Consider the following 23,003-nt stretch of genomic DNA (forward strand, 5'->3'; position numbering starts at 1 on the left):
AGTTATAACTTTAATTAATAGAAAAAATGCAGAATTTCTCATACTTACATGGTTTTTCTAATTATCGTGCACCAATGCCTAGATTTTCGTCCTATAAACTGACAGATATGTTTTGCTGGCAAATTCTGTGACCCATTATGCATGCCTTGGGGATAGTATGCTAATATCCCAATCTTTTCAGTACAGTGGAGAAATAGAGGTCAATATTTTCCATTTCCTGGAAATGCATTCTGTCCTACTTACATTCACGAACTGCCCTTAGGGAGTTATGAAAATGGCACTCGGAGAATAGGACAGGATATCTGACACAGGAAACTGCTTAGAAATGCTTTCAGAATGAGGGTTTGTGCTGTGCTTTGAAAAACAGAAAATGCTATGTAAGTACTAAGTAACAGTAGTGCTGGGAAAAAAGCTAGCTTCAGATCAAAAAAAGCCAGATGATTAGAAACATTTAGCTGTGCACCAAGGGGAGTGACTATTTGTGCTCCTTATCAGAACACTTTCAGTGTGTGAACTATTTGTTTTTATTAAAAATGTTTTTATGTTTTTGAACATGGTAGTTATTCTTTTAGAAATGCACGAGAATCTACTAGAGCAATATGTTGTTCAGTGGATGTTCATGTCATTAAAGAGCTTAGCATATATGTGCCTAAAAGAACAAACTCTATTAAATAAAATTCTGCATATTTTTCACTCACAAATGCTTTTATAGAGAAAACCTGAATTTAGATACTGAAAAATCTAATAAAACAGATATCAGCAGTATCAGTGTGTTTGGTGAGTACTTATGCATCAAAGTAATACATTCCTTCCATAATTCCTTTTGAATTATGCACTGACAAAGAAACAGAGTATGTAGATAAGGCTATGTGAAGCTCCCCATTATGCACTTGGGAAGTACATAATTCACTCAGTTATAGGAGGGCCATGTAGCAGTACAAATTTTGCAGAGTAAGATGTCACTAACATTTAGCAAACTCTTTTGTGGATCTTTTACTGTTACTAGATATGGCTCTATACTCGCTTGTTTCATAATTCGAACAAAATTAGTAGAAACTGGTATCATAACATGAGTCAACAGAAGAGTAACAGAGTGCCAAGCAATGAGCAAAACAGGGCACGGAACAAAAAAAAAGTATTATAAAATCTGAATGCATGGTATGTTGATAGTTGCTGTGGCTTTCTCATTCCAGTCTTTCACTCATTGTATTCCTTTAACAGACTTGTTGCAAAAGCAGACACTAATCTCCATGTGTGTAGTGAGAACTGGTGTTGAAAAGTGTCCCTCTCCCTTCTTTTAACTGTGAGGAGTTAAAAGAAGATCTCGAGAGATCTTGAGAGTATTATTTACATCAGACAACTTTATTTGGTAAAGGTGTACTAGGTCTCTTCAACCTCAATGGTTCTATTTCCCTGCTAAAGAAAAAAGAAAGGATAAACCGGAGATGTGAATTTTCAGTTCTTCCAATTGAAGTGAGACCTTTCTCCCTGGCAGGAGCTCTAGAGCATGGTAGCTGCTGACCTTTGATAAATTCATGAGATCTACCTTTTAGCATCAGCCTTACAACCCTTACAATCTTACAACCCTATTTTCAGCCCTATACCTTTTCCATCATCTCCTCAGCATGGTTCACAGTCTGGTTTTATACCAACATACCCAGCAATCCACGTTCTACAGAGTTATTTTTCTTGTCATGACGTGACACAGGTATCTCTAAAACATTTAAGCGAGGAAACACAATCATGGTAAGATCTCAGAAGCTCACCTTTAACTTCAGGAAATGCTTCCCAGATGCAAAGTCAACTAGTACTATACTGATTCGTGCATGAGATCGTTCAAGAACTTGATTGATTTCCACTACATATCATAACAGTCGTAGAAGGCAGGAAAGCACTCCTACATGTAGCTACAAAATTGAGAAAGAGGAGTAAATGGCTTGCCCAAGGTCATGCATGACGTTACAGGGAAGATGAAATGAAAACTGAAGAGCTCTCCTTGTCTTTCACTACCTCTTTCCATGCTCATCTGTTCTGCTTCTTCATGCTACTTCTCTGGTAGCCTAGCAAATAACATGCAAGCAGAAAACATGAAAGCATTTTAGGAACCTCTTTGAGCTAGCAAAGGAATGAATTGTCAAATAATAGAGCTGGTAGATCTGTGAAGAGTGAGGCTAATAGGGTCTTTTAGGGAATAAATGAAATACAAGCATGGGAACACATGGATGGGATGGCAAGTGGAAGTTTAGGGTTGGGAAGCCAAACGCAGGATGAATCTTGAACTTGGTTTCCAGGAGTCTCTGTAGTGAGTAATAAAAAGGCACCGCCTTTTATTTAAAACAGAACCCTCTTTACTGATTGTGGATTTTTGTGAAGCATTGCCTGTTTAATTCCCATACCAACTGTAGTAGTCCAGAAAGCAAGATAACAGCCTAAATCTTTCTCGTGTTTAGATCAACTGACTTTTGAACTGAGTACTGAATTCCATCCATTTTGGTGCAGACTATTCTGTGAAAAGCAGTGTTGTTATAATTAAATCTGTTTCAGTCAGCAAGAGTTATACAGCTTCATTTTTTTCTTTTTAGGTAACTTTTAATTGATAATTTTCCTATCAAAGCTTATTTAATTTAGATACAATTTTTAGTTAAAAAGCGTGCAAATTAATCATTAATATCTGTTTAATGGGTAAGAATAAATCTCTAGTGATTATGTTTCTTTTATGTACATTGCATGAGCTGTGTGGAAAATGTTTCTTGATAATATTTTTTGTTGTTAAGAGAAGATTTGCTTTTTGCAGAAGCAGGGTTCTTATCAAAGATTAAATGTGCATTTTTGAAAACAGTTTACTACAACGTTAGGAGAAAGGAATATTTTTCTTCACAAAAAAACTAGGCAAAATGACAATCCTGTTTTAAAGTATTATCTGGTTTTGTAGAAGACAAATGACAAATGTTTTGAGAATACAATTTTCTTTTTTTTAGTTTGTAGTTATGATTCCCTTTGTATTAGCCTTTAGAGATTTAAGTAATAAAAAAGTTTGTATCATGCCAGAGAGATGATCAGATAGCTAATCAGATGGAGAAAAAGTCAGATTTCTGCTTATTTAATTCTCTGTTTTATCTGTGTGCTGAAATATTTATGTTGGCAATGAATTCTTGTAAGCTTAGAACATGATGTTTTTATGCTCTTAAATGTGAAATGCAATTAGTGAATGGTTGGCTTTCTAGTCTAGTGTATGATTAGTACTAGGCACTGCCACAGAATAGCAATCTGAGCTTGGGAGTGCCCTGCAGAGGAAGAGGTAAAGAAGCAGCATGCAATGCACTTTTCATTCACTCATAGCTGCTGTTCACACAGCAAAACTTCAGTCTTTTTTCTTCATCTGAAGGGAAAAAAAACACTTATCTTTTGGTGCCTAATGTGATTACTGCAGTAATAAAGCACCCAGTTCTCTCTGCTCTAGAGAAAATCATCTTAAAGTTCTCTAAGTGTTCCTTTAATCTTGTCATAAAAACTAATGAAGGCAGGGAAGGGGAAGTAAACTGCCCTTTAACCAAGCCCTCTGCAAGTGCAATCTTCTTGTTAGGTGAGGTTTTCTAGTGCTTTGACTAGGCTAATTCTAAATTTTAAGTAATAGTTTCTTTGGCTTTCTTTGGAGAACTGTTCTATAGGCACTTAAAAACACTTGCCATTAAGTTATTTTCCTAATGTTCAGCCACTAATTTTCTTCTTAATGGGATTCCATTTTTGCTAGTTCAAGATCCCTTTAGAAATCTAAACAATATATCCCGTCTTCACATTTGTGCACTTCAAATATTTGTAGACTTTTACTGCGACTTTATTTAACAAAAATGGTAGTAAGAATGAAGTGTTAAAATTACTATACATTAAACATTTTAAAATAAAGTAAAACAAAGTCATTTTTCTAAAGATGATTTTCAGACAGGATCAATGAATTTTACTGATTGGAGGAAGAGGAGTAATAGACTGATTTTTCTAGAGATCATCTGAAGGGCAAAGAAAACAGTTCTTATAGAAACAAGAAAAGCAGTAATAATTTAAATGCAAAGATGGAACTCAGCTTTTCTTTTAGATAAACTAGATATGATAGAAGAATAACTAGTGTTACAAGGTCAAACTTTAGTTCTGTGGCAGGCTGCGTCAAATCTTTCTTGGTTCAGATGCTTCAAATAGATCTTTTCTAATAGAAAAATTATACTGAGCTGAATTATGTATGTTACATTTTTGCAGCAGGGGACTGAGGTAAGAGTTCGGTCTGAACAACAGATCATCTGTCCGGTGTATTTATCTTTTCAAAAAGCCACAGAAAGCAGACTATCTCTTGTTTAAAAGAGAAACAATAATTTTATTGTTAGAGCGAGATAGTGACCCTGAGATAAAGAGCTTTTGAAAGTTGGTTACAGTCCATAATACATGTCTGTAGACCCAGCTTGTGTCTTCTATTCCATAATGCTGTATATATTCTGAATATATTTTATCTCAAACATTTAGATAAATTTATAACTTCTGCATTTTATATAAAAAAGTAGCATTTCCAAAACCAACAGTATGAAAGTGGATGTGTCTTCAGACATAATAGAATGGAAGTAGCTATTTTCAGAAAAGAGCGATTAGAGAAAAAGGAATGACAGTCATTGCAAGAGTACTTATTAGGATTTATAAAAAACACAGATGATAAACTATTAGGATTGCACATACCTTAATGGTGCTGATACTGCATTGCTCTGAGGTAGGTGTAGGTTTGATGTCCAGGACTGATATTTGCTCTTGGGACAGAATACACACCTAAGATATAAAATGAGGAGCAAGCTGCTTCTTGTTTTAATGGGTACCTTTCCCTTGGTGCATTAAACCAAAAGCCACCATATTATGTTGACGTTGAAGTGTGTTTTTTTTAAAAACAGTTTGGGACCAGATTCACTCTAGACTTTATCTTTGATGCTGTGTGGGATCGAGATACTGTTTCCTTACTATCCCTACTTCTTAGTCTTCGACTGCTGATTGCAAGATGCTAAAGTGGTATTTGTTCAGGTAGGCGGTTTACTGAAAATAAATTGTCCTATTATGTATTGATTTCTCTTTGTTCTTTAACAGGCGGAAGAAATACTCAGGCGGGAGCTGGAGAAAAAGGAAACACCAGGATTATATTGTTTGCTTGGTGATGTTCTTAAAGACCACCAGTACTATGACAAGGCCTGGGAGCTCTCTAGGCACCGCAGTGCCCGTGCCCAACGCTCCAAAGGGCTCCTCCATCTCCGCAACCGGGAATTCAGGGAATGTGTGGAGTGCTTTGAACGTTCCGTGCAGATCAACCCTATGCAGGTTGGGAAATGATACACATACGGCTTTGTTTCAGTTGATGTGTTCAGTTTTGAATAATGACACACTTTTTTAAAAGGCAATTCTGTGCACAAATGTCAAAGTAACAGTTTATTACTATTCTTAGCAAATTTTTTACCACGTACTTGGAATTCTGGCTAAAAACAGTAGCATAATGAAATGAAGACATCCTTTTGCATTCAGATCCTTGCGTGCAGCTAACTCTGCCTGTACAGCTCTTCTATTTCAAAGAGATCAAGCCATTGAAAATTAATAATTATCATCAAATAAATCATGAGCAAGTGTCAAGCAAAATACTCATAAGAAGAATGCTGTACAGATTTTAATGAAATTATCCTTTTGCTTTGTCTGTTGGCTTTGAGTTACAAACTCTGATCTCCGAATTTCACAGAATTTTTTTCTGTGAGTGTTCTGGTCTGTCCTGCTCTGGAATCACTGAGAAGCATTGTGTTACACTTGTGATGACAGTAGCTTTTATTACAGTAATGCATCAAAACTGAAACCACAGTCAAAAGAGTTCTCTTGATGAAGCTGGGTATTTTGACAGATCCTTTGCAAGCTGTCCTGCAGACAATTTTTATAATCTTGTTTCAGTTTCTCAGCCACTATATCCCAAACCAATAAGGTCCACCCTGTGAAAGGTCCTGAGAATTTAAAACAGCTTTGTGGTTGTTTCTGTATATAAATTGTGCTCTTCGTAGCCATTTCCAGGTCCGTGCGAAAGTAGGATATTCCTTCTTGCCCTCCAAAGAATACTGCCAAAACTGCTGTTTTGAGTTCCACATAACTAGCTGGACTTCTGCTGTAGAAAAATTTTAAAGGTCTCCAGCTTTCAAATCTTATATCCTGAAACTTTTTTGTATTTCAATGACGTATTTTATTCTAGTGAATCAGAGTCCGGTTCTTATTCAGGTGAACTCCAGATAACTCATAAACACCTTTAGAATGGAAAGCAAAATGGACAAAAATGCTTCCCATGTCTTTCAGTTCTCTTACTGACTCAGGAAATGCCAACAAAATATATATTACTCAGGAACCTTACTGAAATCAAGAGGACTCCTGGATAATAAAGGGCTGCAGAAGATGGCCTACAGGGCTCTAAACTGAGAAATACTCTGCTTAAATGCTTTTTTATTTTGTGTCCTATCCAGAGGAAGCTTAAAATGGAAGGCAATCCAAGAAAAATAGGCCAGTCCATATAGGAAAGTGAACATTTCCTCCTCTTGTTGCTCGGGAAGCTCTATTTAAGATTCAGATGAATTGTCTCAAACAAATAGATTGAGCAAGTGGATAGTGTGGATTGACATATCACTGTCTTCTAAAGTCTATCTGTATTCTGTCACTATGAATTGTTTCCTAGTCCAGAATGTCTTGTGGACAAAGAGCAGAGAGGAAGGTGGTTCTAGATACAATGACTTTAATACAAGGAAAATATTTGTTAACGAATTGTTCCCAGAATTCTGAATAATTTATCAGGTAAACAAGGACTCCCTATTACAAAGAAATTCTTATTTTTTTGTGGTTATCAGAAACCTTTTTGGAGGAAGGGATTTTTAGACTGCAGCAAGTGATTCCCCAAAATATCTAATGGATAAAACCATTCTCTGTCAACCCTCCTTTAATCTTGTGTGCTCTTTGGCCAACTGGTCAAATTTGGTTGAGGTCTCTGAGGGTAGGTCTTCACAGTATGAGGAACCACTATATTAGACTTTGGAGAATCCACAAAGGAATGAAAGTGTTACCATTCAAATATATATGAAACTCGTCTTCATTAGCACTGCTGATCACAGAATTATTTGTTCTATACATGCCTAGCGGATGAAAGATGCATTTCTCTTGCACTTTCACTGCGAGCATCTGGCAAGGCTGGACTGAGACAATTCCAGAGATCAAAGAGCTCACGCAGTCAGTTCTCCAGCGGTGAAAGTCTGCGTAACAAAACTTACATCTTGTTAAATTACAGATTTGTTAGTTCTTGTGCTGAAGAGTGTATGGTTCTCTATATCCAGTCGCTTCATATTTGAGTTTTCCAGAAATAGAGTGTTCATAGCACCTTTTTTGTGCCCATACCATCCTCCACCATGTCACAGATTGCAAGAAAGGAATAATCCTCTTTTGTGCTAGACTATTTGGCTCATAGCTACTCAGGCTAATTTTCTTAGGTGTGAAGCAAGACAAGTGATCTCTCTCCAATTTGGGAAAACAGTCACACGTTAGAAGTCAGCTTGCCATCAACTACATCTGGAATTTAAAGTTTTGGACAATGCAATGAAAGCCTTATTCTCAACCCTTCTCCTTCTCATTCATCTTGTAATAGTAGAAGTAACTTAAACAAGAGTTGAGCTAGAGTCTCTCTTTGGAAAAGATGATAAAAGCCTCTGTGCTTACTTAAAACTATAGGAAGTTCTGTCAGTGTGGTGTGTTCAAAAGAAACTGAATTTTAAGGAAGATAAATGATGCCAAAAAATGAGTAATTAGAAGGTACTCAGCTAGGATTTCACTCAACTAGAGCTCTTAAAATTTTATTGTAATTACTAACTCCAAAGACTAGTTTTGCTCTGCGGGATATAGATTGTTTCTAAACTAACTGTTTACTAAACTGCTGTACTCCTAAGAGCATTGTACTGAAGAGTTTACTGGATTTTGGGAAAAAAATCTATCTGTATTTGCCATATGCAAATAGTAGAAATTGCTTTAAAAATGCAAAAAAGTTTGTTCAGATATATGATTTGGGTTTTTTCTTTTTAAGTGTTCAGCTGTACTGTAATTAGGTTATTTTGGAACCATATTCCCACTAATATGAGAGAATTGTTTAGACTTTCTGAAAGCCTTTCATTAAAAACTTGCCTGGAAATTCCTGATGGCAAGTTTTAACAAAGAGACCAAGCCTAAATTATCTTCCTTTGCTGGTCACTGTCTTCAGTTTTGAAAAGGATAAAAACTTACAGCTCATTTTCATGTGTTTTTCCAATCAGTAGCAACATTTGAACCTCTAGCCAACACACTTTTTTTTATTTCCTAAAAAGAACTTTAACCTAGTTCCATAAGCTTTGACAAAAGTCTTTTTTGAACTTTGGACAAAGTTTTCCTTATGTTACGTTTCAGTCAGTCACTTTCCTCAGAGCAGTTGTTACATCAGCCAGTGGGATCAGCAGATTTCGTGCCCTCCCCAATAAAAAGGGAATTCTTACCATTCTTTCCACACAAAATAGTTTAAGTCCATTCTTAAACTGTATCCTAAACATATTATTAAAGAGTCACTGTCCTCCTTATATTGAGGAAGAAATTCATGCTCCCTTTCCAGATATCTAAAGGATGATAAAATACCATTTCATTGCTATAGTAGATCAAAGGCAATGAACCATGTTTTTTTGTTTGTTTCGGTTCGGGTTTGGGGGTTTTTTTACACAGCTACCACGTTTTTCCATTTAACCTGTCAGACTTGTTCTTCTGTAGCTTTCTCATTTGTCCAGCACACCAGCTTTTAAAGTATGTCCTCTTATTCTTAATAATTTGCTTTATTTTGCTTTTAACTGTTATGATTGTCTAGTCTTTTTAGAGCCTTTTTGAAAGACAATATGCAGTTGCTCCAAGCTTTGAAATGCCTTGTCTTTAAATGTTTAGAGTCTTCTGCAGACCTTTAGTCTTTTAGCTGCCCCTTTTAGTTTTTAACATAGCTTTTCCATTTTAAGTAGCTCTTAAATTTAACATCCTCTGTACTAAATGAGTTGCCTTTGTTCTTGAAAGATTGGTGAATCTAGATACATTACAAAGTATCTTTTATATGGTAACATTTTGAACCTGATCATTCATACTGGTCAGGATCAAGGTAAGTACTGTCTTCTGATTAGCTTCTTTATATCTAAAAAATTTAGCCTTGGAATTGCATCCATTATGGTATTTACTAAACTATGTTGAATAATTGAAATCTCCTTGTATTTTCTGGGATTTCTACTTTCACAGCCTTCTGATATCTCCCAGTATGTTATCTTCTCCGTTTTAGTCAAGTATTCTGAGATACAATCTTTATACTGCTTTTTTACTGAGGCCTGAAATTTTAATCCATACCAGTTCTGTTGTTCATTTACACATTTATTTTCTATATGATTGATGCTGAAGTTTTCTTTAACGTATAGCAACATTCTTCCATTTGCATGATCTATTCCATTTCCTATATACTTTTTGCCTCCATATCGTGGCATCTCAGCTCCTTGACTTAATTCCCACCCCAGAGACTTTTAATCTCATTCTTCTTGGCTGCTAAAGGATCCCTTTTGGACACCTTTCCCAACCTTCTCCTTCATGTCCACTTCTCACATTTTTTTATGTTCAGTTGAAAGCCTCATACATAGTTACTGCTAGGCAAAATATTTTGTTTCAAATTATTAAGAAAAGAAAATTATTTACCATTCTTTGCAATCACTGTATGATTTTTACTAGATACCTGCTCATATAGCTTTTCTCCACAGAAGTAAAGAATCATTTTACTTTCTCCTTGTGCTGTAACTTTTCCTTGAGAAAGGAGTTAAGCTTAAGCATTGGTAAGACAGTTCCTGAGAGATGTAGCTGCTCACCATCAGCCTCAAAAAACTAAGATGGTGGAAGTTTTAGTCAAATCAGATTCTGGAAGCAGAAGCTCAGAAGTGAGACTGTGCTGCTGTTACTCGGAATTATGAAAAATGCAATGATTCTTTTTCTCTCAACCCTTTACAGAAGCACTGTTTAACTTGTATCCTGAGCTATAGAGTTGGAGCTAGCCTTCACTTTCATACTTGATCGGTCCCTGTCTTTACCCCCGCTTTTCATGTCCAGAAAGTTATTGATCTAGAAAGAAGAGAAAGGGGAGTTAACGAGGTAGCAGCCATATGGGAATGCTGGACTTCTGGAAACTTGATGGATAAGAGAGGCTTAAAAAATGAGATTGACTAAATGTTTATTTCCTATTAATTTTGCCCTCTGAGATTTGGGAACCATTGTTTTTTCCTTGTGCGCAGTTTCTTCTTTGAATGATGAGTTTAAAGATCATGAAAGGTGACAAGCTGACAATGCTGAAAAGTAGATTTTCATGTTTGCCCAGGCTGGATGTAATTGGCAGTTCTGTCTTCACCTATTAATACATCCATATGCTCTGAAGATCAGCCATCCCACATACACCCCCAAATGCAAAAGGATATCTTTATTGCCAGGCTTGTTCAGTTCTTTTCTTGATATCACGAAGACTGCCCACCAGGGTACCAGATCTGGCAGGGATGAATGTCATACATTTGTGTGCAGGGACCTAAGTTTTGAAGCAGATTAAGTATGAACTCTATAGCAGGTAAGTGAGGTTAGTCCAGTTGTAGCAGACATCTTGCTACTGATTTTAAATTGGGTCTCAGAGGCAGAAAAATGAGTCTGATCTGGAGAGAACTGCAAAAATATCTGCTACAGAGTTTGCAATTAATCAGTAGAGATAGAAGCTCCTAGCATATGAACCAACAGCTTTATCCTCAACCCTGTAAAATCCCTGATTTGCAAATGTTTCTTAAGATAACATTTCTGTGTTTAAATAGCCATTATGGTTTCCTACAAAGAACCTGAGTTATCAGAATTGCTTGCTTTAAAACTAGTACCCGAAACACAAGAGGATATAATCAGACATCCTGAAAAGCAATATGTTGTTATGCAATATAAATTAGAGTTAACGTAACCTGTTTTTTCACCTTTCTCTTCCAACTTTTTTCCATCTCAAAAAATTTTCCAAGAAAACCCATTTATGTTTCTTACCTTGGCATTTAGAATAGAGAAATGGCTGAACTTATTGCAGTAGGTAGTACTACCTGGAATGATTTTGCAGCACGTTATAAAATGTTCTGTTTGATTTTGACTGCCTACATTTAAACAACATAATGATGTCAGGAAATGTTCTGTGGATGTACTTGGGATTTAATACTTTTCTGAATTACAGAGCTTTTCTAAAAGGTAGTACTGCTTAACCTGCAGCTCTTTGAGAATTAACGGTGTGGCAAATCAGGAACTTGCTATTGAAGAGCTATGAGCATACATATTTAATTTGCTGTAATTTATGCCTATATCTGATACTATTTGAATCTGTATGGATGAGAGGTATTTGGTTGTAACAACTAAAGACTTACAATGCAGGATTATTGAACTGGTAAAGTTCTGTTCTCTATGCAAGGCATTATTTAAGTACATTTCTATCTCTAAACATTGCATTATAAACTAGAGAAGATTGATATTCTGACAAGTAGAAAGAACTATAATTTTGAAGTGTTCATGTTCAGTCATTAGAAATGTTTCTTGTAAAATGTGATTTCCTTGAAATACGTTTCCTAGTATTTACCATTTGACCTAATTGTAATACTATGAAGTGAATGTGGATTTTTCACAAGTTAAAGCAAAATATGCAAACCTCTAAATAGCTATCACTTTCTTCTGTAAATGAAGGTGCACTATTAAAGAGCACTTCACATACAGTTAAGTGGTCTTTATATAGTCAACACCTTTGTTTATCCATATTTATTAAAACTTTGAACCTAAAGTTTTCTTATATTCTGCATACAAGATATTATTTATTCCAATGCAGTACTATTATGATAACTGAAAATCAGGTAAAATCAACAAGAGTAGCATGTGTTTGAGCATCCAGGTAAAATTATTTCTTTTGTGCAGAAATATGTATGTGTATGTATGTAATCATCCTTTTATTTCTCTCCAGCTAGGTGTATGGTTTTCCTTGGGCTGCGCATACATTGCTTTAGAAGGCTACGAAGGTGCTGCCAAAGCATTTCAGCGCTGTGTGACATTGGAACCAGATGTATGTGCTTTTCAACAAGCAATTCAGATAGCTTATCTAAAAGCAACAAGGATGTTTTCATTATAAACAAGCAAAGCAATAATGAAAAACTTGTTTAAACCTTAGCCCTTTGAATAAATTAAACTTGTGCATGAAGGATATATTTTTGTCATGAGGCATCATAAAAATACTTGCCCAATACTTAACTTCGTCCAAGTATGTGTGTGTGAATGTTAAAATATGTTGGAGCAGAAATTCCTTTGTGCTTGCATACATTGCTAAAACAGAGAAAAGGGAATGAGTAGACTGTGAGGAGTGCTAAAAGAGAGATAAAACAAAAAAATTTAATTAAAATACTTAGTCCTCTAAGTAATTGAATTCTCCTGAAAAAAAGTCAAATAAGTGGTTGTATGACAGGTAAATTTGTAACTACATAGTTCATGAGCCCAGGGAGAATGGAGCTTGTTAGCCAGTTTTTCAGGATGCTCAGGGCAAGCATGTGTACAATATTGCCATTTGAATGTGACTGTGCATTGAGATAGCAGAGGCGTCAGCTGGATTACCTCTCGGGAATGTACTGGCGATACTTTTGTCAGAAGGCCTGACTGCCAGCATGTTGCTCGCTTAGAGTTAATGCCACCTACTTAACAGAAACCATTATTCATTCTTTTCTCTTGGGGAAAAGAATGAGAGAGCAATGAAAGGTGACAGAGTATTCTTTATTAATAAAATTAAATAACTAACTTGGAAAAAAAAAATGTACATACAGACATTCCAGCTCTATTTAGCTGGAATTTTTACTTTATATATTGATATATATTTTTTGTTTCAGTACAGTAGATTTACTTCCAAGTAAATACTAAAATTTTTACCTATCTGTCTGGGGCCTGCACTTGATTGTATTCATATGAACAAGCCAACTGACTTCTAAGTGGGTTAAGTGGTATTTCTTCAGTGAGTAAAGGATGCTGGGCTGGCTCTTAGTTATGGAGGTGAAACATATCTTCATACAATGATCTGCTGCAATGTAATGACCGTTTTCATGAATTAAGCCTCAAAAAGGTTTCCCAACATGATTTAAATGCTCCTTAAGCCTGAGGATAGCCTTCAGTCCCAGAGCGCATTTCATTGCAGTACCCAGGTTCTGTTCTTCAAATTTATACTACTTGTCACTTTGCTGAGTTCAGTGGTGCGGCTTCACATTTACAGCACCGTAAGGCGATGGGCAAGAATCATCTCTGTACATGGCTCTGCTGGTTTTACCAGAGGAAAGATTGTCTGAGCACTCCGTAATCCTTTTTAGCTAAAACAGTCAATAAACACTGTTGGAATTAACCCTGTTAGTTTTGCCTGACGTGCATTAGGGGACATTCAGATAATTTTTTCCACTAAAAGAGCAGTGCAGGTAAGTAGCTTCCAGCTAGTGAGAAGTGATGCGCTGCTGGGAGCACTGTCCTCTCCAGCCATCCCAGCTAGATCCAGAAGAGGATGCCTGTTTACAATTTAAACGGAAGGCAAGAGCTGACTTAGTGTATTCCAACCAGAAGGCAGTTAATTGATATCGATATACCCGATTGTTGCTGTAGTCAGTAATATTTATTTATGTATTTCTATTTTAATATTTTCTATTTCAATGTAATATTTTGACCGCCTTGTAGAAAGTATCTGTTAATATGCATGATTAGCAAAATCGATGATATTCACAGTAGTTTTATTTACATATTTTTATGAAGTAAGCATAATATAAGTGAATAATTTTTTTTGGTACTTCTTCTTTTATCATTACAGAATGCTGAGGCCTGGAACAATTTATCAACTGCTTATATCAGATTAAAACAGAAGTAAGTACTTCAAAAGGATTAGAAGATACTGCTTCCAAAATAAATAATTGGGATTTCCTTTTTTTGACATCGAGTTTTTTATTCTTATAATGTGGTTACCTCATATTTTGTAATTCTTATCCCTTCAGTTCTCTCTCCCAGGTTGCATCATTGATAACTTACTTCATTTTGCAGGAAATAGTTTCGTAAGCTTTATAAAAGTAGCAACCTCTCACCCTACACTTTTTTCTTGTTGAAAGTATTTATGATGTAGTAAGTATAACCAGTGCAAAAGATTCATATTAAAGTTGGAAACTAATTTGACTATGAAGTTAAAAAGAAATGTCAATTTCAAGCAAACTAGCTATTCAGACCTATGTCAATTCATACTACAAATCTCAGTAGATTTAAGGGAAAACCAAGCAGTTTATTTTTTATATTACGAAAGCAGATGGAGATCTAGATACATAATAGCTCGCTTGTTCTTTTTCCTCCAAATTAACCACTAGTACAAGAAGCTCTGACTTAAATGGACTGCCTTTTTTGTTCTGTATTTCAACTTAATGTCATAAAAGTTACTTGTAGACACAGAATACCTGAAAGAACTTAATATTTAAGAATTTTCACATTATAACTTGTCCCCAAAGAATGAAGCAAAAGAATAAGATAAATTTTTTAAAACCTTACTCAAAATCTGACATCAATTTATATGGTTATGCAATCAGGAAGCAAACTGAAAAAGAGAAAAAGAATAGTAAATTTACATAAAAGTGTGAATTGATAAACATACGAAGGAAATGTGGGAAGTAATATAAATGAATTCAATAGATGGTTTGATATGCTAATGGGAGCAGGATGGAAGAGAAAATGAAGGTTAGAATAACTATTCAAGACTAAAAAGTAATAGAAATCAAGAGCTTCTTTTAACTTTTCAGTAGTTCCTTTCATCTTCAGCAGTGCCTTGAGAATGCCCAATTTATTGTCTTAGACTGTGTGTGGTAGATTGCTCCTTTTTTTGCATAAAGTTCAAAAGGGTATGTCAGATGCTCAGCGTACTGGTTTATGCTTGTTTCATAAAAGTATCTTTAATCAAAATAATATTTCTGTCGAAACTGAGAAACTACTGAGTGATTACTTTCACTTTATTGATTTAATTTTATTATTGTTAATCTACTCTTGTGATTTAACATGCTAAACATACAAAATTTGTAACCTGTTTGATATCGTATCATAAGCAGTAAAGGGGGGCATGTTTCTGAGCTTTTTTTCCACAGGAATCACGTGGGAGAGGAATATGTGTACAGGAAACCTTAAGTCAGTATTACATGCTGATAGCTGAGTGTGGCCTGTATTTGCTGTGGAATAGCAACTTCTTTGATTATTTGTTTAGTCACTTATAGACCAAGACTGTGTGTGAGTTAGTTTAACCCACTCTCAGAACAGAGGATATCTGTAATAGTACGCTTCAGTATAATTTATTTTGGGGGGCCGAGCGGTAGTGAAAGTATAAATCCTTATTTTTCAAGCCTGCTAGCAAAAAAACCCAACCAACCAATCAAACAAACCAAAAACTGGGGGGAGGATTGGAAAAAGGAAAACAAAAATAAGATATTTAAGTTAATTGTTTTCTTTTGCTCCCTCATCAAAATCAAGCTTTACTCCAGGCTCTTAAATCAGTCCCACCCAAGGATTGTGCATTTGAGTAAGGCTTAGTGGAGTCTTGTACAACAGACAAACATAAAATGTGTGAGTCTTTTTGAAAAGTGTATGTAAACAACTTGCTGACACCCAAATGAAAGGGCTTTTGGCTTTTTGGGGGTTGGTTTGTTTTTTAAGAGTCCACAAGTTTTGTGTATTCTGAATTTTCTCCAGAAAAATTAATTGTGATGAAAACAGACTCTACTCTTTGGTTACCAGAAAAACTTCTCTGGGTGCCAGGAGGCCTTTGAAATCTAGATCTCATATTTCTCAGAACAAACTGGGACTGGCCCTCTGAACCTCGTTCCTGGTTTCCAAAACAGGATGATGCACTGGTACTGCCTACTGTTTCCTGTTTGGATATGAATTGGTTTAACTGTTGCCCTGGTTGAGGATACTCCATCATTATATGACTTATTAAATACATAGGGGATTTGTTTTGACAACGTAGAGGACTTTATTAGCATAGCAAGAGTGATGATTTGAGGAATATGATTTCCATCCCATCCCTCTGGTACCTTGTCTCCATTTCACAGTTCCATCTGATTGGCATCTGCCCTCCTGATAACATGTTAACTTTTTTTGAGAAGATGGGGGAGATCATACAGGCTAATCCTGCAGATATTGAAGAGCAGTTTCAGAAACAGTTTCTCAAGGTGATTGGGGTGCATCAGTCAGACAGACATCTTCCAGCCTGTCAGAGAGCTGTGGCAGATCCCGGCTTCCATTGTAGCAAAATCCATAGAGGAAGGAGCAGGTCTCTGTTCTTTTCTAACATAATCTATCAAAATTGGGCTCTGAAATCCCTTACTAGGACTGTTAACAATGGAGGAGATGTACTGTTAGTACATTTACTCGGCAGCATCGCATATATCAGAAGAGAAAGAAAAAGGGAGTGAACATGGGAAAATCCTGCCTGTGGACTGTTCTGCCATAGCTATGCCAAATGACCTGTTTTCCTTCAGTAATTTTGCTCTATCAGTCACCTCTCTTTGCGTGTATTTGGTAACTCTTTTAATACTATGGGCTTAGATTGGCAGTTATTTACATTTTTCCCTGACCCAGCCATTCCAAACCTTTAATGATCCACTAGTTAGATATTCCCGTTTCCTGGCTGGGATATTTACACTCTCCTGGACCCTCTTTTTGAAACTTAACCAAAAATTTCTGTGAGCTGTCTGTCTTTAGAGACAGAACTTTTAGCAACTTACTCAAGCGATAGAGCAAGTAAACTGCAAATTTTGATAACAAGCCATCTTTATATGATCTTTATTAAGAAGAGATTTATTGTCATACCTCCCCAAAGAAGATTTTTACCAGCCTGGGAAAACTCTGTTTCAGGTTTTCATTTAAAGGAATTTATTCTTTTGTGCTTTTTCTACATATCATGACTGTCCAGCTGAGAGTAAGCTTCAATCTCTTAAAGTCCTAAGGACCATATCATTCTGATTCTCTAGCAAAGCTTTTTTTAAAGTTTCAAATTTGTTGAAACTTTTGGCAGTACGTTTAAAGCTTTAAACAGTAGACACCTAGACCTTACCAACATATGCTTCAGATTACATTAAGACTTCTTACTCCTTCTGCCTCCTCTCTGGCAGCATTGGTTGCATGTTGTGCAGGAGGTCATACCTCAACTGTAGGTCAGCTGCTTTCAGCCCATATTCTTGATTTGGCCAAACTGTCTTATGTTCCTTACCAGAGAACGCTATTACTTCTCTCCTTGAGTAAGGGAATGGTAGAGTTGCCTGCAGTGGATCCATATGAAAAAATAATGTCCTGACTTGACAGTGACCTTATAGGAATTATTCTATCCACCTATATTCCACAACACTTTCTTCTGCCACTATGAGATGGTTCACTTTGGTGGTTCCAGCACCTTTGATGAAGGACCCTAATAGAGTTTGGGGCCATTCTGACACATTTGTACTGAGCAGTGTAGCATCAGGGAACAGAGAGTGTAAGTAAAGCTTCCAGCTGACATAAGAAAAAAAATGGTTCAAAGTGCTGGGCTTCTGTGCAATGAATATGCACATTTACCACGTGCAAATGTTTAAAATAAATCACAGAAAGCTGATATTGTTAAGTAACCTTCCTTTGTGTGATGCAATGAGTCAATATCATTCTGCATCTGCCATGAACTCAGTAATTTTTAATTTTTGAATGTGTGTTACAACTGCAGCATTGTTTTCTCATAGTTCCAGTTAAAAATGCAGAAAAGAAAATATTGACATAGATGGCACAATTATAATGAATTTTTGTCAAAATGTAATTATGAGAGCTAACGTAGAAATTACCTAGTTCAGACTCTACAGAGTGTACTGTGGCGTGAACTGATAGAAAGTAATTGGCAAGAGAGATTAAGGAATTATCAGTATTGTAAATTATGAAAAATAACTTTTACATTGCACTGTTTTCTAAACCTGATTTTTTAAATAGGCAGCTTTTTAGTTGATACAATGCCAACCGATTTTAATATAGAAATCTTCTAAATTAAATCTCTAATACAGAATCTTCTTTTCTATTCTTCTTTTTTATTATTGATTAGAATCAAAGCATTTCGAACCCTCCAAGAAGCTCTCAAGTGCAACTATGAGCACTGGCAAATATGGGAGAATTATCTTCTCACCAGTACAGATGTTGGAGAGTTTTCAGAAGCAATTAAAGCTTATCACCGGCTCATGGACTTGAGAGAAAAGTACAAGGATACACAGGTGGGGAAGTTTTCATGTTAAGTCATCCTATATGTTTATTAATTTTTCTTGTGAGAGAGACAGAGATTTCTGCTGATAATGGTATGAATAGTGATAGTACACATACCAGTGAAGTTATGTAGGCAAGCCATTTAATTTTTTTGGACTGTAAGACTAAGTATTTAAAACAAAAATGGACAAAAAGTAAACCTTTGGCATCTAGATGGCCTCAGACTTTGTGGAAGGACAAATATGAGCCTTGCAGTTTTAAGATCTATTTCTAAATAAAACACAATGTATAACCCCATCTTCCCACATTGTTCCTGCATATCTTAGTATCAGAAATAATATAAATGATTTAAAGAAAGGTAAGCTTTTCCCATGTGTTTGAAAATTCCACAAGTGAGCCTTTGAAAGTGAATTATGCTTCATAGATTGAATGCATTACAATCAGAACATTGATTCTTAATAATCGGAACAAAGAAAAATAAAGGAGGTATTTTGCTCATCATTCACTGTAGTTCAGTTAACTTCTGTGTTTGTAAATATATGCTCTGGACAAAATCCAGGGAGCCTACTTCAGCAGCTTCAGCTGGGATATTACCTTGCTTAAACCAGGTCCTGATCCAGCAGGGTTCTGTATACTCAGTGAAAATAGCAAGGTGAATCTGAAAGGCAAGCCAAAGAATCCCTTAAGCAGAGTAGTGAAACACCTCCAAAAAACTTTGCAAAATTAATGGGTCTGGTTGAACAGCTTATGAGCTCTTAGGAAGTTTGTGTGTAGTATCAGGGTAAAAGGACCCAGCTGCTGCTGGTCATTGATCCCAGGAGTATGTTTTTTTTTCTTATCCCATAAAATGATTAAAAGTAGCTTTCCTGGATCTTCGGGGTTTGAGTCCAGTGATGAGGTGAGAAAACAGATAGAATTAATTATGGTTGTGGAAACATCTCATTTGTTCATGGGGGGTAGGGATGTTAAAAACTTTTTTCAGATTACTTTTTAATAACAAATTGTACATGAGTACAATACTCACTACTATAAAGCCAACCATACAGGATAATATGCTGTATGAATAAAATCTTTTGGATTTGATATGGCTGAACATTAAAAGGTCTCAAACTCTCTTTGCACTAACAAGTATCTATGGAAAATAGTCATATATGGTAAAGATTAGTGTGTTTGGCAGCTACAGTATTGTGGTACTGGTGGGGCCTGTGTGTTTATTCATGGAACATCTTGTAGATGGTTGGCTTTTTTTAATGAATTTTTTTCTCAATTGTTAATTTAAATAACTTTTTTAGGGGTGACCTACTGTATTATTTTAGTCACATTGACAGCTGATCAGGAATAGAACTTTCTACATGTATTTGTCCATTTTAGATATTTTGAGATGATACAGACTCCTATTAGTGTGTTTTGTCAAATTTTGTGTAGGATATTTTATTAAAATATTTGGGGATATTGCTTGCACTACATTTCTATTTTTGTTGTATAACTCTGTTTTTCATCTTGGTCTTATACAACTTCTATTATTTTTACAGAAGTATATATATGCTATGTATCCTAAATTTTTCTTTGCATCCTAATTTTAACTTTAGCCTTTGATATGTAAAGTGCTTTATGGGTTTCATCATAACTTCTAATACAGTTTCCTCAATTAGGAGGATTTTACTAGTTGGCCAAGAAAAACCTCAGAGCCTGATTAAAGAATTTCAGAAAGGCTTTAATCAATAATCTTACAAGGAAGAGAAGAGTATTCCCATAGCAAAACAAAAAAAAGCACATAAAACTAAAAGCTGCTGCTGAGATTGTTTACAAAGCTCACCATTAATTTCTGAGCCTCTCCCATTTGCCAACAGGCCTGTTTTAAATAGAGATGCTCTATAACCCTCTCGTGCAATTGTGTTTTAACAAAGTAATCATGAACATGAGTAAGTGGAAGCATACACCTCTATTTCCATGCAACGTAGTATGATCTTCTTTCAGGTATTTGTAGTCGTCATAGATTTTAATTGATAGACTACTAAGCTAGGTGATATAGTGGTGAGAAAGAAGGTAGGAATTTAAAAATCCAGAAAAATAAATATGCACGGGATTGGAAGAAACAAGTTGAGTCATTGATTCCAGTTCTTTGTGAAAACAGAAAGCCAGTCACCAATCACTTTTAGCATAATCGTTGTTGCAGAATACCCCTTGTGAGACTGGGTAGAGATGTGAAACACATCGATTAAGAGTGTGCAATTGAATTTGAAATGTCTTTGGTTTGTGTAGTTACATCAGATTTTTTTCTTTAATTTCAGCATAGTATGAAGTCATATTTGTAAATCACTAGTTTCTTCTAATAACAGTAAGGCATTCATATCTTCATCTGTGATTTCTGATAGGCCATTGCTGTCTTTTTGTGCCAGACTTCTGAGTACAGAATGCAGCTTTGGGAAATTTTGCTTCTAAGCTATTCTAGTTATTTAACGATGTCATCCTTGTGGCAAAGGTTCTGAGATCAGGATATCATGAGGCTTGAAGATATGTATGTACAGATTCTGCAGTCAGAATTGAACAAGGAAAAGCTGAAGGGCTCTTTATAAATGAGCAGCAATGCAATAAAAGATTACAGCAAAGGACATACTTTCGAAAGTCTCAGTTTCCTAGTATTCCCCTTAAAGGTTATAAGCATGCTTTCTTGACAGTTGGACTTGATGATCTTAGAGGTCTTTTCCAACCTTAATGATTCCATGATTCTTACCCTTCCTTCCTTCCTGGTTCTTAAAATTCTTCAAACTTCCATATTCCTTCTAATGTTCATGAATCTACTAAGAAATATACCTTGAAAACCTTTAATATATACATTATATAATAAAAGATAAAGGATCACTGAATTATCTGTAGTTTCAGCTAGTAGATCAGTCACTAAAAAGGACCTTAGGAGAAAGCCTTACCTGTTGCAATCATCAATTTAGCCTCTGAATTATTAGTCTGAGGTGGTAAATATACCTGAAAGATTTCTGCAACTGCTAATCACTCTACTTTGCACCCGTGCATGTTTGTGGAGGCAAGCTATCTTTTTTACTTGGAAAGTTGCAGTTCTGTGAATAACAAAGTTATTTTGTGGGTGGAAAAGCTGTTTTGCTACATTGCTTTCAGAAACCAGATCTTCATCCTGTGCTGTCAAAGAATATGAATGCAGAAGTATGGACAAATGGTTCCTCTCTGCAATTCTGTGTTCTTGAGAATCTAGCAAAGTTTTTCTGTTACCCGTTCCATAAAATATCATTCTCATTTCAGCAGTTTGTATTGCCAGACTGTTTCTCATAAAAGGCTGCAAGAGCATGTTCCAAGGGGATTTTGAGGAGCAAGGATAGGAATTAATAATTTCTGGAGCTCTGTTTCTTTTTAGTAGCTCACTAATGACATTTGTCTTTATTATAAAGCTTTAATTTGGGAGGGGCATAGGGAGAGCTCATAGACTGCAGGTTTGTCATTTTGGATTTGGTATCTGAGGGTTCTCTTCTTGAGCGCTGTCAAGTTTGATTAGTATTAGTGAAGCTTCTAAAAATGGTTTGACCAAGTGAATTTTTGTATGAAAAGAGCTGTTTGGAAAACAGTTGTGGAATGAGATTAACTGATAGCAATCACAGCATTTAAAAATGATTGGGTTTGTTTCTAAGGTTTTGTCCAATGGTGATTTTTGTTCAGTTTTTAGTAAACACACATTATTCACAAAAGCAAAGGAGAAGGAGGAATGCAGAGCATGTGATGTAATACTAAACACAAACTGTCTACACAGGGGTTATATGGAGCCCAGTTCGTTAAAAGGAGCACTAAAAAAAAAAAAACCACCTCTACTGCTTGTGTGGCATCCTGGGCAACAGAGCATTGCTTTAGTTGTTTAGTATGTATGGGAGTTTAAAATCTCTCAAAGATGTAAACCAAAATTTAACACTTAAGAGAACCGTCTAAAATGGAAAGCTCTGTTACGCTGCTAATACTTTTTGATTAGCACAATTCACTTGCAATTTGAAATAGCTTTATTTAACAACTGGGCACAGCCAAGTAGTGTTAATGATTCTTTTTATTATTTATTATTATTATTTCTATTTATTATTTATTATTATTTATTATTTATTAATTACTGTTTAATGGACCCTTTAATCTGAGCTTTTACACTAGTTTTATTTTAACTGCTGTAGTGCTAAAGCTTATGTGATGAATTACAAAAAGGGAGATAGATTATTATGATGAAAGTGTAAGCAAAGCCTGAAGTCTATGGGAATATGGGTAATTTTTCCGTTGCTAAATCCTACTGACTGAGGAAACTGGTTTTTTTTTCATTTGCAAACAAAGTATCATTGGCTTTGAAACTCTTGATAACTATACATGATATTCATGTGAACTAACTTCTTGGACTTTGAGTAATAATTTTATTAAACTGAGAAATTGATTGAGAAGTCATACATGTATGTATGAATCCTCAGGACCAGTTCTAGTTCCTTTTCAAAACAGAACATACTTTAATGTTTCTTCTTACACCTCTTTTATGTTTTTTATTACAATGCTGTAGTAATGGAAATATCAATACTTCCTGGTGTTTTTCTAGCAAATCATTATAGAAGACCTGATTCATTTAATGCTGGGTTTTAGTC

The 23,003-nt window shown here is 35.6% G+C and overlaps 1 protein-coding gene across 1 annotated transcript in view; it reads left to right on the plus strand.

Moving 5' to 3' along the window:
• TTC27 (tetratricopeptide repeat domain 27) overlaps window positions 1-23,003 on the plus strand; it is a 138,252-nt gene that overhangs the window by 105,512 nt on the left and 9,737 nt on the right. The window contains exons 13-16 of the mRNA XM_075146694.1: window positions 5,113-5,340; window positions 12,077-12,175; window positions 13,943-13,995; window positions 18,218-18,383. Coding sequence (XP_075002795.1) covers window positions 5,113-5,340; window positions 12,077-12,175; window positions 13,943-13,995; window positions 18,218-18,383 — 546 coding nt within the window. The remainder of the gene's footprint in view (window positions 1-5,112; window positions 5,341-12,076; window positions 12,176-13,942; window positions 13,996-18,217; window positions 18,384-23,003) is intronic.

This window comes from Calonectris borealis, chromosome 3, assembly GCF_964195595.1.
Source record: "Calonectris borealis chromosome 3, bCalBor7.hap1.2, whole genome shotgun sequence".
NCBI classification, from domain to species: Eukaryota; Metazoa; Chordata; class Aves; order Procellariiformes; family Procellariidae; genus Calonectris; species Calonectris borealis.